Source organism: Rattus norvegicus, chromosome 5 (assembly GCF_036323735.1).
Source record: "Rattus norvegicus strain BN/NHsdMcwi chromosome 5, GRCr8, whole genome shotgun sequence".
NCBI lineage: Eukaryota > Metazoa > Chordata > Mammalia > Rodentia > Muridae > Rattus > Rattus norvegicus.
In genome coordinates this window covers 134,479,437-134,495,338 of record NC_086023.1, presented here as the reverse complement: position 1 = coordinate 134,495,338, position 15,902 = coordinate 134,479,437, and the positions used below count along the sequence as shown (strand labels likewise).

The 15,902-nt window shown below is 42.2% G+C and overlaps 1 protein-coding gene across 3 annotated transcripts in view; it reads right to left on the bottom strand.

Moving 5' to 3' along the window:
- Positions 1 to 1,624: 1,624 nt before the first annotated feature.
- The window catches only part of Efcab14 (EF-hand calcium binding domain 14), a 38,807-nt gene continuing 24,529 nt past the window's right edge, over positions 1,625 to 15,902 (bottom strand). The window contains exons 8-12 of one of the 3 annotated variants that reach the window (XM_039109592.2): positions 15,060 to 15,140; positions 12,653 to 12,764; positions 10,856 to 10,975; positions 3,206 to 3,373; positions 1,861 to 2,135 (exon numbers count right to left, since the gene is read on the bottom strand). In XM_039109592.2, coding sequence (XP_038965520.1) covers positions 2,011 to 2,135; positions 3,206 to 3,373; positions 10,856 to 10,975; positions 12,653 to 12,764; positions 15,060 to 15,140 — 606 coding nt within the window. In that variant the 3' untranslated portion in view covers positions 1,861 to 2,010. Of the gene's footprint in view, positions 3,374 to 10,855; positions 12,253 to 12,652; positions 12,765 to 15,059; positions 15,141 to 15,902 lie in introns of those variants that run through there. The other 2 variants (NM_001106677.2, XM_063287401.1) reach the window with 2 other exon arrangements.

The window sequence follows — 15,902 nt, the reverse complement described above, 5'->3', positions numbered from 1 at the left end:
GAAGGAAATAAGTAAAGCTCAAATGAAGTCATGGAAACCTTGAATCTGCTCTCTAAACAGAACCAAAATTGCTTATATATTACCAAAATAGTTCCATTAATATAAAGTAGATTTACAGTTCTTAATATGAGAAAACAAGGTAGGTTAGGTTTATATAACAAACAATACGCGCCCTCTAAAGTCTCAGGAATACCCAAATGTGTTCTGGCTTGAATATGAGAGAAGGGACCACATCTAGATGGTTGGTAAGCAGGCCAATGAGGTGTGGAGCAAGCAAAAGGTGTCACTAAAAACAACTCAATAGGCCATCATGAGTGTGAGCCCATCACAGTCAAAACCTTCAACTGTGACCAGGGACCAGGGAGGGGGGCTGATGGGGTCCAGCAACGGTAGAGAGCAAACTGCAATGGAAGGAAAAAGAGCTGGCTGAGAGGTGAGCTGTCTGCCTCAGCTCTTCTGCATTAGACCCGTTCTTAAGTGCCAAGCATCCATTGCTCTGCTCCCCGCTTGAATGTCACTGCAGTCATATTTAAGCCAGGTACTTTTTTGAGACAAGATCTCACTATGTAGCCCAGACTGGACTCATTATTTTCCTGCCTCAGTCTCCCAAGGGCCGGGGTTACAGGGATGTACTGCCATGGCTGGCTTGTGGATGGTCTTTCAGTACATACTATGCTGGATGGTGCACAGAATAAAGCAAAGGGCCGAAGAGCAACACTTAAAGAAACTACTCTGAGCTACTGACTGATAAGGCCAAAGTATTGAAATCCAAAGCCAAACTCACAACCACTACTATGGAGTTCGTCTCTGAGAGGTGATCTGTGGCTGGTGAAGCTTGGCTAACACAAGGCACTGGATGCACAAGTTAAGACAATAAAGAAATGAAGACCCAGTCTTCACTGACTGATAGGTTTTGGGCTCCTAAGCCAGTAAGTCTGTCCGATTCTTAGCAAAGAAGAATAGGATGCCCACCTCTGCACAGATCTGGTAATGCCACAAGCAGGATAGAAGGGATAACAGGTCAGAAAACAGTTATGGCTACCTTTGGGTAATTTGGTAGGAGACATCATGCGGCTCAGGGGTGATGCTGGCAGACAGACTTGACATGGAAAAACCAGAAGAGAGACCAAGAAACAAATCCTGTTTCCTCACTGAAAAGCATCTACCACAAAGAGTTAAGGTGTCTTGAAAACATCTGCCTACAAATAAGAACTTGAAACTAAAAAGGACAAGCTTCATTACCCTCAGTGTATTTCATATAAATCAGTTCTCAAAAAAAAATACCTTCCAGGTACAGACATACTATTTATGGTACAGTATATACAAATATAGCAGAATAATTCAATTTATTGCTAGGACCTTATTTGGTTGTTACAAAATCTGTAAGGAGATATTATATATATATTAAAAGAGGGGGAGTACGGAAGGCAGCAAGAAGAACAAGAGCTACTTAAAGAGCCAGGATCATGTTGAATTGTACTTTTAACCTTTCTAAGAAGGTGACAGCATAAATGGGCAAGGTAAACATTAAGGCAACAAATTTAGAGAGAAAGAAACATGAGCTAAGAAGACGCACGCACAGGAAAACTTTATCTTGCCTTCGCTGAGTTTTAATACGTCTAGAAAAAAACAACACTAAACTGAATATCATAAAAAAGAAACAAAACATAAAAAGCAAAGCAAAGCAAGGCGAAGGGAAAAACAAATGTCTTTAAAGGTTTGAGGATACCAGAGTGTATCCACAGCTGACAGGGCAACTTGAACAAAATTAGGTAGGAGTGATCTATACTATCACAACAGCATCCCCAGTGTTTCCCTGACTGGCTATAGCAATGTGTGGTTCTGTAAGGTCTTCTACTGGAGTTGCCCCGAGACCCCTAAGAACACTGAGTGTTCTCAACATGTTGGTGAAAGGCGAGTTCCTTCTAGTCAGACCTTTCCTGACTTGCCCACAAAGCATGTAAAGGGGAAGCATGACACCTGCCTTTAGACCTGGGAAAACTGACCCCATCACCAGAAGGCTCCTGCTCCATGCGGCATCCTCTGGACAGAAAGCCCATAGCTCCCTCTGAGGGAACAATGAGGAAAGAATATGATTTCGTGTTTCATCTGACTACATTTTGGCTTTAGGCAACCTGCCAAGAAATAGAGCAAGTACTTGGTTATCCTAAAGGTAAAATCCCTAAAGGTACTGTTTCCCAAGTCAAAACTCAGAGCTTTTCTCTAGTGCTCTGGGCAACTAGCTCTTGGGCATAGCAACCCAGGACATGAGCCTTCCCATTCCAGACTGGACATGGTGCAGAAGGTAGGCAGTCACAACTTTAAGGTAGTCTGGAGTGGGTGGGTAGAGAAGACAATCTCGCTTACTTGATGGGAAAGCAATTTCCCACTGAGTAACTTTATGCTCATAAACCTTCAAAGATAATTAAAAATGAGGAATATCCCAGTAAGACTTCTCTGGTTCTTAGGTTAGGAATAGGAGCAATGGCCCGGAATCTGATGTTCCTGAGCTCAGAACTGGCACCCTCTGCATAGCATCCATACCTGAACTGATGTCCCAGCTTCAACCCTATAGTAGCGCCCAGGCATCTGAGGGTTGCCTTAAGGAGATGTGAAGAGTTTCAGCTGCCACCCAGAGCAGACTGTCAACTACTCATAACAAGTTATCCATTCATTCTGTTCAAAGCCAACCTTCTGTCTATGCAATATGCACAATCTTTCATTTTACATATGTACAAACAAAAGACTCCTCTTTCAAAGAAAAGACGTATTCTGAGGCTCTATAAAGTGCAGCTAATTTAAGGCAAATTCATATGAAATATAAACAGTGACTTATTATCTCTATACACACACACTTTCCAGCTTTAAAAGGTAAATTCTCTTCCCCTCAAAAACAGGAAAGAGAAGAGAGCTTTATTATTTTTTCCTGACAACTTTAAGTTACAAGATCTCACTGGCTTCATGAAATCATAGATTTCCAAACATCATATTTTAAGTAAAATTTTTTTTAAAAAAATAATTTTTTTAAATAGCATTTTCAAACAAGTTAAAAGGTGACAATGTGTTTGCTACAGTAGTATGAAGGGCTGGAGGACTGATGAGTTGGTTAAGAGTTTTTTTTTTTCCTTTTTAGGTAAGTAGATTTTAGGTAGTCCGGGCTGCACATCCATTTCATCCATCATTTATGTCTGATGGGACTAGATACCTAAAGCTACTCTTAGCTCCAGGAAGGAGTATCTCCCGTCTCCATTGGAATCAAATGCTCTCAAGTGTTCTGGTCTTGGCATGGCAGAACCTAGGGAATTCCAGATTTCCTGGTAGGTCAGCATCCCATCCACATCTTGACCAGTCTTGTGGAATAAATCCTGAAGATCTGTTAAACGAGAATTACAAAACAGACATGTAGTATGTTTATGCATATGGTTAAAAGTAGCTTCAGCTGACTTCACAACATTAAAAGAAAGGCTACTTTGCTAGGTGTGTTGAAGGTCTTTAATCTCAGCATTTGGGAGTGGGTGGAGAGGCAAGCAGATCTCTGTAGATTGGAGGGTAGCCTCATCTATATAGTTAAGTTCAGACCAGCCAGGCTACATGGCGAGACCTTATTTCAAATCCTTCCCCTGCAAAACAACTCTCTCACCTTGCTGGTAGGGCAGGGAGATGGCGCAGTGATCAGAGGCTGCTCCTCTAGGACGGTGGGCTTGGCTCCTAGCCACTTGCAACTTCAGGTCCAGGAAATCAGATGCCCTCTTTTAGCTTCCAAAAACAAGCCCCCTCTGGCCCAGTGGTTAAAGTGCTTGTGATCATGCATGAGTGAGGTTTGGATCCCCAGAATACATGCAAATGCCAGGAAGGCATGATGACCTTTCTGTAATTCTATCCTCAGAAAGTGGTGACAGGATCCCTAGAGGAAGCTGGCTACTGAGACTAGCCCTACCGGCAAGCACTGGGCTTGACTGGGAGACTGACTTGGTAAGGCAGGACTAGCAATGGGGATGATTCCTGACATTAGTGTGGGACCACTAAATATGCGTGCAAACATATACATGTGTACAAGTACACACACATGTAAACATGCACAAAATCCACACCCATACTTGTAAACATGTATATAGACACATACACCCAACACATGCTCACACGCACGCATGTGCGTACTCACACACACACACACACACACACACACAGATGCAAAATAAGGAGAAAAAACTGAGAATGATAATTTTGATCCTTTAAGAAGGAGAGGAATACTATATTGCATACATAGTTTCTTACACTGTGAGATGCAAACCCATATGGGAGTTATATACCTGCATGTTGGGGCAATATTTGGCAACAGTAAAAGATTTCATTTGTGACCAAACATTAAGTAAGAATCATATGCTTAACAAGTCTGAGGTGTTCTGGAAGTGTTAGCCTGTGCTGCACACAGTCGTGCTGACACACAGCATATACTTTGCAGTGCATATGCCCTCATGCCGCATGCACCAAACGCTGCCTGAAGCACTTTGCTTTGGATTTCCGTCTACTATGTGCTGTGAATTGCAGTGCTTTTACTGTATATACCAAGTTTTCTCTTCTCTTAGAAACATAATGGCTTGTAGAAGACAAAGACTTTCAATATTTTCTTGCCACTGTTCTTAGCCTGTATCAAATCAGTGCATCTTTTGGTTGCACTGTTAGAACATTTACTTTTCAAAACTGCTACCCATTGATAACTTAGTTTTCAATTTCTGAAATGGTTCTAGGGATATTTTCACTATTCTGTACTACAAATCTATGGGAGGTGACATTCTCAGTCCTGACAATTATAAAACACAACGATCAACTGTAACCAGTCTTTAGCTTCTTTGTGGCTACTTTTTTATCCTCCACCCTTCCAACCCCCTAATAGTAGATAGGGGAGAAAAAGAGGACAGAGAGGAGAGAGGGCAACATTATCCTTAGACTGCTTCCTGTTGATTAGGGGTGTCGATATCCTTGGGACAAGTTTGATCTTTGCTGTCAAGACACCTAGTTTTTCTTTTTTTCTTGTTTCCTCTTTGAGCCTGGCTACTCAACAGAGACCAACTGTGACCAATAACCAACAACCCAGCCTGCCTCTTGGGGGCCTAGCATTTATACAGCCTTTGAAGAGACCCCAGAATTCCAAATGTTACATAATCAAAGAAACTATCTGTAGTTGTTAAAATTATGCCTCTGCTAGAATATGAGGCAAATCATAGTCAGCTGCTGTGGACAGTCTGAAGCAGCCCTACATCCCACACCTGGAATGAAAACAAAAACCTATTCTTATAATTCTTATATTATAATTCTTATAATATTATAATTCTTATAATGTTTCTGTGTTTTTAAAGAAGCCAACATTCTCACTGCAATCAACCAACTTTGAAGAGCACTGAAGTGTACTAAATATGGTTGGTTATAAATTTTCATATTACCTATATGGGGATCCTTCTACTATGTAACATTATCTGTCTAGATCTAGAAACTAAGTAGTGGAAGAGTCAGGAACTTGGGAGTGAGATAAACACAGAAGAGGTAAGGATGTCTGAAAAGTCACAGGAATCATATTATTAACTATTTGCCTAAAAAAAAAAACAACAACCCTTCCTATAATACACAAGTCTGATCAGGTTTGTTCAAGATGCTCCCCCAAACTCTCCAAAACAGCTACCACTGCCATTGGCTGCCTCCCAGAGTGCAAAGTGAAGTTCCTATTGTGAAGACACCATGCACTTGAGACACAGAGTCAGAGGCCCTGAGCTGGAACTGACCTGAAGGCCTCTGCTCTAAGGACTAGGTTTTTTGGTACCAGAGGGGCCAATAAAGCTTCCAAAGGAGGGTTGCAACCAAGAGTGCTACACGGATATGGTGTTTGTGAAACACAATGACAGCCAGCATGGCATGATAACCCAAGGGTACAGTAGTGCCATGCATATGTTGGCAGTAACCATCAGCTCTCTAATCAGACTTAAGACCTACTTAAATTAAGAGGTAAATTGTGTCTAGTACTGGAAATTTAGCCAACTACCCAGGCCTAGTGAAGTCATGAATCTTGGAGGAGAACCAACCAGATTAAATCCTAACAACATTTAAAATATTTGTCCTTACATCTATGGCTAAGTGTAACAGACAGAAACCATTACAGAAAACCACAACCAATCAAAATGCAGAGATATGGAGCCCAGTTCCAATGGGTGCATCTATAAAAGAGCTCCTACACCCAAGGTTCAGGAAACGCTGCAGAAGATAGGGTGGAAAGACTGTAAGGGCCAGAGGACGGGGGAAGGGGGTACAGAAGATAGGGTGGAAAGACTGTAAGGGCCAGAGGACGGGGGGGGGCGGGGGTATAGAAGATAGGGTGGAAAGACTGTAAGGGCCAGAGGACGGGGGGGGGGGGCGGGGGTATAGAAGATAGGGTGGAAAGACTGTAAGGGCCAGAGGACGGGGGGAAAGGGGGTACAGAAGATAGGGTGGAAAGACTGTAAGGGCCAGAGGACGGGGGAAAGGGGGTACAGAAGATAGGGTGGAAAGACTGTAAGGGCCAGAGGACGGGGGAAGGGGGGTACAGAAGATAGGGTGGAAAGACTGTAAGGGCCAGAGGACGGGGGAAAGGGGGTACAGAAGATAGGGTGGAAAGACTGTAAGGGCCAGAGGACGGGGGGGGGCGGGGGTACAGAAGATAGGGTGGAAAGACTGTAAGGGCCAGAGGACGGGGGGGCGGGGTACAGAAGATAGGGTGGAAAGACTGTAAGAGCCAGAGGACGGGGGGGGGCAGGGGTACAGAAGATAGGGTGGAAAGACTGTAAGGGCCAGAGGACTGGGGGGGAGGGGGTGCACTCAGACTTCGTCCTTAGGAATGTCAGAAGATAACACTGTAAAAGTCATACCTACATGACTGTCTAAGTATGAACTGAACAAGGACAATAACAATTGATACACCAAAGTGGACAGGCTAAACCCCATGAAGCTTCAACCCTACACAAAAAACTATATATAGGCAACTTTGAGATGCTGAAAGTAGAAAAAATAGTTTCTCCAGGAAAGAGCACTCCAATTGGTTATCTAATAACAAATGGTCAGTCCTGAAAACATATGAATAACATTATACAGATTGAGCAGGTTATAGTTAGGAATATGCATTTATATGTAAACACACACACACACACACACACACACACACACACACACACACACACACACACACATACCAATCAATGAAAAAGAGACCATGGAGATGAAAGAGAGCAAGGAGACACATATGGGAAGGTTTGGAGGAAAGAATGGGAAGGGAGAGTTGATATAATTATACTATAATCTCAGAAATCAAAGAAATAAGGAGTCAAGATTGCAGATTACTTTATGATCACCAGAATGGCCACCATCAGGCAGCAATCATGATGTGGGGAAAGGGATGAGTCCTTACAGGGCTAACGAGAATGTAAACTGGAAGTCACATTCTGAACAACGGTTTGGCCATTCAGGAATTGTATGACTTGGCAATTTTATTCCTAGGCACTAGGTCAAGAGAAAAATATATTTCTATAAAAATCTATGCCCTCATGTTCATAGCAGTGTTATTATTTGTAAAAAAAAACAAAAACCTGGAAACAACCCAAATATGCATCAACTGATGGATGGATGAACCAAGTGTGAGTATAGCATACAATGGACTATTACTCAGCCATAGAAAGGAAGTGTTACTTGATGCCACAATATGAAAAGAGCACTATGATAAAAGAAGTGTACACAAGGCCACAGATTGTATGATTCCATTTCTACAAACGAAACATCCCAAATACATAAGTTTATTGAGACAGTAGGGGTAACTGGAGAGCAATTAAAATTTCTCCCATTTATTTATTTGTTAATTTATTTATTCATTTATTTTGTATGTGTACATGTTTACAGAGCAAGGTGCATGTGGAAATCAGAGGAGAACTTATGGGAGTGGGTTTTCTTCTGTCATGTGGCTCCTGCTCAGGGTGTCAGGCTTGATGCCAAGCACTGAGGCATCTGGCCAGCCTCAGGAGGCTGTTAAATGAGTATGAAGCTTCATTCTAGGGCAATGAAAAGGCTATGGAATTAAGACAAGGTGATGGCTGTATAACCGTGAGAATATACTAAGGCCCACTCAATTACATGGTTTAAAATGGTCACACAGAATATAAATGTATTTCCATTAAAAAAGAACCATAGGACTCTCTGCCTCTGTGTATTTATCTTTTGGTGGTTAATGCCACCTGTTAATCTGTATTAAAAAAAAAACTAAGATACTATTTTAGTCAATGGCATTAGAAAGTTTCCAACAAAAGCCTTTAACATTTAAAAAGGATTTGATCCAGGGGTGGTGGTGTATGCCTGTAATCCAGAGTTCAAGACCAGCCTCAAGTATACAGAGTACTGAGGTCAACCTGGCTATATGAGGTTGTCTCAAAACAAACCAATGCAAAAAGCCAAAATACTTTAAACAAACACTAATTAACCAACAAACCCAAAAAAATCCAAAAGGAGTTTCAGAGAGATGGATCAGTGGTCAGGAGTTTGTACTACTCTCCCAGAGGACCAGAGTTCGGTTCCCCAGCTTCCTTGTCAGATAGCTCACAACTGCCTGCAGCTCCAGCTCCAGCAGGATCTGACACTTCTGGCCTTCGAGAGTGCACACACAGTTAAGAATTATAGAAGAAATAAAAAATAAAAAGGACTTGATTAAGTTCTTATGCTCACTGAAAAGATTTATAATACCGAAGAAACAAAGGCCTCCTGTCTGTGTTTCTTTAAAAGCTCTCCTGATTATTTTTCTTCATTTATTCACGATCACACTTTGACTCTTGTTGTTTGGTACTTGGGAAGAATGAATGTGCTGAAGGGAGGAAAAACCGTTTCTGTGCACGATCACTCCATTGAGGATTCTTATAAATTCCTGACAGCCCTCCTCCCGCCTGCCACAGGCCTGGCAGTGCAGCTGCTGGGACAGACCTCAGAAGTGCCCTGTGCCAGGGAGCAGATGGGGTGCTTCTTCCCAACACCAAATCGCTAGATGGAAATTCTTGTTAATAGAGTAAATACAGTGATTCTCCTTCCCCTCCAGAACAGAAAGAAAGCCACCGCAGACAAGGAGAAAGGCAGTGCAGTTCAGCGTTAACTGCAGGATGAATACACAGCCCAGTCATTCAGTTACACAATTGTGTCTACGAGGCTCCTGCTGCAGGCTGGGGAGTGAACAGGACAGACTTTACTCATGGAAGCTGAACTGTTTCTTCCTAGGGAATTTCAGCAGAGTGGCATATGCTAAACAGGAGCAAACCAAACAGCACAATCGGGAAGCGCCCGCCTGCTCTAGACTGGGGAGATAACATACAATGGCATCTGAACCCAAGTGAGGAACCAAGTAGAAGGTATGTGGTCAGACCTGGGTGACTTTCCAGATAGCAAGAGACAACCAGGAGCCTAAACATCACAATGGAGAGTAGAAGACACTCCTGGGAACAAGGCAAACACTGTTGTATAACTTACAGTCTTTGTGTGAATATTTACTCTGCTCACTGTCAGAATCCCAGAGGGCCTGTTGCAGGCAGTCAACTTCGACTTGTTTTGCTGATCTAAAAGAATTGTGTGTGCTTTTTTTGTCCTCTGCATCAGACAACCTATCCTTATAGAAAGAAAGGGACATTTTTGGAGACACGATCTCACTATATATAGCACAGGCTGGCCTCAATTTCTTTATCTTTGTGCCTCAGCTGGGATTATAGACATATGCCACTGTGTCTGGCCGAGACTGTACCTTATAGTGTATTCCATTCTCTGACATGGGGTCTGGAGGGTACTTAGCGAATGGCTGAAGACCTTAAACAACATTTAAGAGAAAGACAATATGGAAGCTCTGGAGTCAGCCTTAACTTGAATTCTGTCTCAACTAGTTCCCTGCTGTTTAGACTTAGGCAGCTTTCTGTACCTGGCCCAACAATGTTAGATGTAAATTGTGTGTGTGTGTGTGTGTGTGTGTGTGTGTGTGTGTGTAGGTGTGTGTGTGTGTGTGTGTGTGTGTGTTCCTGTGTATTTGCAGGCATGTGGAGGACAGAGGGTAATCTCAGGTGTCACTCCACAGGTATTATTCACCTTTTAAAATGGATATTATGTTTGTGTATGATGTGTGTGGGTGTGGGTGTACACGTCACATGTTGAGGTAAGAGGACAACTTCATACTCAACTCTCTGCTTTTATGTTAGATCCGTGGACTGGCCTTAGGGCATTAGGCTGTAAGTGCTATTAGGCACTGAGCTATCTCTCTAGCCTCTGTTTACCCTTTTGTTTTTGAGAAAGTGTTTCTCACTAAGCTTAGAATTCAACAAGTGGGTTAGGCTTGCTGGACACTGAGACCCAAGAATCCACCTGTCTCCATATTCCCAGTGCTGGAATTTTAAGAGTGTACTACCACACCTGGCTTTTTTCACATGGGTTCTGGGGACTGAACTCAAGTCTTAACCACCTAAGCCATCTCTCCAGTTCATTAGATATGCATGCATGCTTGCTTGCTTGTTCTCTCTCTCTCTCTCTCTCTCTCTCTCTCTCTCTCTCTCTCTCTCTTTTTCTTTAAAAGATTTAATTCATGTATGTGAATACACTGTAGCTGTCTTCAGACACACCAGAAGAGGGCATCGGATCCCATTACAGATGGTTGTGAGCCACCATGTGGTTGCTGGGAATTGAACTCAGGACTTGTGGAAGAGCAGTCAGAGCTCTTAACCACTGAGCCATCTCTCCAGCCCCAATATGCTTTTATTTTTAAACAAGAAAAACAATAACAAGTTTTAACAGTTACAACTTTGAACATTTCCACCAATAACATTACCTTTGATGCTAGAAATCCCAGGCAGGGAGATAGGTTTTAGTTGGGTCTCAGTTTGGTCTCCAAGAAACTGTGAGAATTTTGGCAATGTTGAAGGATCTGATGTGAAGTTCTGTACTTGCTCTGTAGTAAACACATACACCTTTATTACAATCAACTCCAAACCAAATTAAATTAGTATGGTACCTTTTAGTACCATAGCAGGTATATTTAATTTAAGAGAAATTGCTGAGAGTTAAAGAAGCAGTATACTGTTCAGGTACAGATTGAAGGGGTGTGGACGAGTGAAAGGGGTCAGGACTACATTAAGGTCTGAAGCAGAACATGGTACAGCGTGAGTAGACCTAATCTGAAATGCCCCAAATCAAATCTTTCAGAGGAAAATTCCACCTATGACTTCATGTGATGGGTCGTAGTCAAATAAAGGTGACCTAAAAATACTAAATAAAATTAACACCAGGCCATATATATATGGATAATGTATATATGAAACATGAATGAATTTTTATATTTAGATTTGAATAGCAATTCAATGATAACTTGCAAATATTTCAAAAACAAACAAACAAACAAAACAAAATACAAAAAAAAAACCCAAACTGGCCACACTTTAGGCTCTACCTGTTTGATTATCATTTATGCTTAGATGCTGAACTGGCTGGTTTTATGTGTTGACTTGACACCAGCTGGAGTTATCACAGAGAAAGGAGCCTCCCTTGAGAAAATGCCTCCATGAGACCCAGCTATGAGGCATTTCTCAACTGGTGATCAAGGGGGAAGGACCTAGCACATTGTAGGTAGTGCTATCCTTGGACTGGTGGTCTTGGGTTCTATAAGAAAGCAGGCTGAGCAAGCCAGGGGAAGCAAGGCAGTAAGCAGCACCCTCCATGGCTTTTGCATCAGCTCCTGCCTCCAAACTCCTGCCCTGTGTGAGTTCCCATCCTGACTTCCTTTGGTGATGAACAGCAATGTGGCAGTGTCAGCTGAATAAACCCTTTCCTCCCCAGCTTGCTTCTTGGTCATGATGTGTGCAGGAATAGAAGCCCTGATTCAGACAGATGCTAGGACTTGAGTTGGATAAGTCTTTTGCCTTCTTGGGAAATAGGCAATTAAGTCTGATCTTGGGGCATGGGCCACGATTCCATGAGAATGCTATACAGTAAGATGCAGCCAGTGTTAGAAGACCTTTAGCATAGTTCTGTTTCTCACAGGAGAGAATCTGAGGGGAGCTATTCTACATCTCCAAAGCTGAAGAATGCTTGAGCCAGGGAGGTCAAAGCCAATATTCACTAGTATCTTGTTATAGCCTCACAGTTACTTGTTATAGTCCTAAATCAGTAGCTGTTAATTAATGCATCTAATAATATTGATTAGTATGTCCTTACCTAAAGCCAAGTGGCCTGCAAATTGAAGAATTCCATCATTACCTGTTAATGACTTTGGGGAGAACTAATATTTAAGTAAATTTTATGCACTCGCAGTAACAGAAACACAACATTTAGGACTGGTTTAATATAAGCTATGACAGTAACATTTTTGCCTATAATTGGATGCAGGCAGCATGGAGAAGTCTATTTCCAGCTAAACATTACCCGTTCTCCCCTTAATAGACTAGAGTACAAATCAAGTACAAAATGGGCTTTTGCTAAATGAAAGCGAGGTGCATCAGCCTCAGCTCGGTGCGCTCAGGCATCACTCACTCCGTTCCATCAGTGCTGGCGGACATCGGCCCTACTCCCTGTGTGGGAGACAGGCTGCCCAAGCCTGCGTGAAATATTCAGAAGTCGGCTAGCTGCTTACCCTCATCTGTGGTCTCTGGAGGCCTGTTGCTTTCGGGTTTGTTTGTGAGAGCACTGATCAGCTGCAGTTTTTCTCGCAGCCCCGATACCTGAGAATTTGAATTATCTTCTTTCTGCCCAAAACAAAGATCAGATAAGGTTTAAGGTGGTGTTTACACCTCACTGGAGCCTCTGCCGTATTTCCAAAACACAATCGCATGTAAGTTGACCTTCACCCAGACCCCTCTAAGGTCAATGAAAAGATGAACAAATACTAGAGCTGTCTTTGGGGCTCAGTGTTGATAAGTGTATAGCTGGGTTTAAAGCTGGACCGTTACGGGGACATTACATTTTCTATGACCTGTTTCACTGTGAACAGTCCACTGATAGAGGAAGGCATGCATGTGTCAGCAGAAAAGAAAATGTGCCCTTACTCAGGTGCCTGCATAGCACCTGCTTCGGAAATGATGGGGTGAGGCGCGGGTGAGGTGGGGGGAACACACACTGTTTTCTGGAGCTATTTTACACTAACTGAAAAACTGCCTTGGATATTTCTTATCACTTTGTGACCATGTCATCCGAAGGAAAACATAAAAAAAAAAAAAAAGCCAAACAAAACCCAGCAGAACTCAATCAAACAATAAGTATTCATTCCCCTGATTCACCCAATGCCCCACTGTAATGATCCAACTGGTGGCAAGGACTGTCAGAGACACAAAGTAGGAGCTGTAATATTTCTAATTCGAACTGTTACTTGAGTCTAATGCCTTCCCTATCCACACATGGCCTTCTTTTCAGCTTTATCTAGGATGGTGTATACAACAACAGACTTAATTGTAAAGGAGCAGAAGAGAGCAGCCTGGTTCTCCTGTGGTTGGCATCTGTTTACTGTACAGCCTGGTCCTATGTTTAGGAGCATCAGTGCATTTTATTCCTCCGTCAGTGAGCTTACACGCCCCCTTTCTATCTTTGGTACATTCTAATAGTTACTAGATAGTGGCTCCTGGGTTTATTTAGGGAGACCCAATATGAACACATGAACAAACCTGGATACTAAATGCTCACTGACAGCAGAAATTGAATCTGGTTGGGATGCTTTGATGAGGTAACATGAGGAGAATGACTGGCATGACAGTTATAAAACACAAGGGATCTAAAAGGAAAGCCAGAGATTTAGGCAGAAGTGTGGTCCTGTGTTCTGATATGACTGTTAAGATATGAATTACTGTTGAGATCACTGCTACTTTCTAACATTAACCATCTGTTACATTTTTGTGTTCAACATTTAAATCTGGTTTTAAAAATGTTCTTGTCATTTCCTAAAAGATGTTTAAGAAAAGTGCAAAAGCAATTTAAAAGCTCAATAAAAGCCCACCTTATACTGCATCAATACAAATTTGATAAGGATCAAAAAGTAAAATTAGAAAGCTTTACATCAAAAACTTCTAGAATACGGCTTTAGCTAAGTTCCTGGCCTACGACCTTCCTATCCTCTGAACTCAAACACTGTGTGCATCTCAGATGACTGTACTAACTCTGTCACAATCTTCCTGGCTCTCCCTTTATCTCAGCAGGGCTTAAAAGGATTATGAAAGTGTAAAGAATACAATTTAAACGTGAAATGATTTTTAAGATGGACACCATTTCTATGCCTCTGTCCCGTATTGTCAGTTTAAATAATTGTGCTAATTAATTTTTGTCAACTTGACACAAACTAGTGTCAAGGCGTGGAGGGAACCTCACTTGAGGAACTGCCTTCATCAGCTTGTGGCTTTGTACATGGGCTTTTTCTTGATTGCTAACTGACATAGGCAAGCACAGCTCCCTGAGGCAGCAATATCCCTAGGTAGGTGGACCTGAGTTATGCATGAACAGGAGCTGAGTAAGCCAGAGGAAACAAGCCAGTGTGACATTCTTCCTCCACAGTTTCTGCTTCAAGCTCCTGCTTTGGCTTCCCTTGATAATGGACTGGAACTCATGCAGTGTAATAAGCTACCTCCCCATGTTGTTTCTGGTCAGGGTGTTTATCATAGCAACAAAAGCAAACTAGGACAATAACTGTCTCTGTTTAATAGTTGTTTCCTTAGGAGCGCCAACCTGATCACTCTTAATGCTCTCATTAGACCCTAGCTTTTCCAGTGTAGCACTTATCAGACTTATGACTGTCTGTTCAGTCTTCAGCCTTGCCACAGTAGGGGTCACATATCTGTCTCATTCACTGTGGCCAATCCAGCTCCTCGTGAAGTACTTAGTACAAGGTATGTGACTGATGTGATATTCATTTATTCACCAATACCTGAATCTACTAATTGTTCTGTCTTGGAGTTTGTCACAGGAGATCAAAGTGCCCCTTTTAGAGGGGATGGCTGGTTGTATGTATAGATGCTGATTCTTTTGCTTTTACTTCACAGAAGTATCCTGTTCCTTACCTTTATGCTTTGGGCCTTTACAGCATCAGTTCTGTTGGTCATCGAAGACTCTCTTTTCAGACTGGCAGCCCTATTACCCATCTTAGAGGGAAAAAAAATAGGAGAAAAGGTTAAAAGGAGACATTAAAACTTAAATGACATCAATTAAATGACACATGTGCGCGCCAGCCTGTCTCTGCTCAATCCCAGAACAAATGGGTTTCAGATTCATACCACTGTGTCTGGATCACAGTGGGTGCTGGGGATCTGAACTTGGGTCTTCATGTTTGTGTGGCATCCACTTTACCTCTCCACCCCTGACACTTAATACATCTTAAACAAATTGCTCATGTTTATTTAAGGGTTTCTGAACCACTTTAAACACAAATGGTAAAGGAGTGGGAGAAGAGAAGAGAATGGGGAAGGGCACAAGGAGACAAAGTGGAATAAAGGCTTCTAAATGTTTTATTCACAAATGTTAAAACTGCAGTATAAAAGGCAACGTAACTTCTCCCAGGATCCAGGCTTGGTCTGATGCTGTTGGAAGAAATAGGAGGACAGATGGATACTATTACTGATTTTCTTTGCTGGATAAAAATAAAAAGGGGAGAGCAGAGACAGCAAGGGGTATGACGGGTTAAGTTTTCACAATAAGCCTTGAAAATCCTTCAAGGCACACTATTCATCAAATCACCCAAAGTTCTTAGCCCCTACTTAGCTTAGCGAGTTCAAAAGGGCTTTAAAAACTAGGACTCCTTTAATCTTTACAGCTTTGTAGTAAATTACACACTCTTGTAAAGCAGGAGGACCAGGCAGAAGGGGACAGGTCTTTCTACCCAACCCTTCAAAGCCATTTTCAGGCAG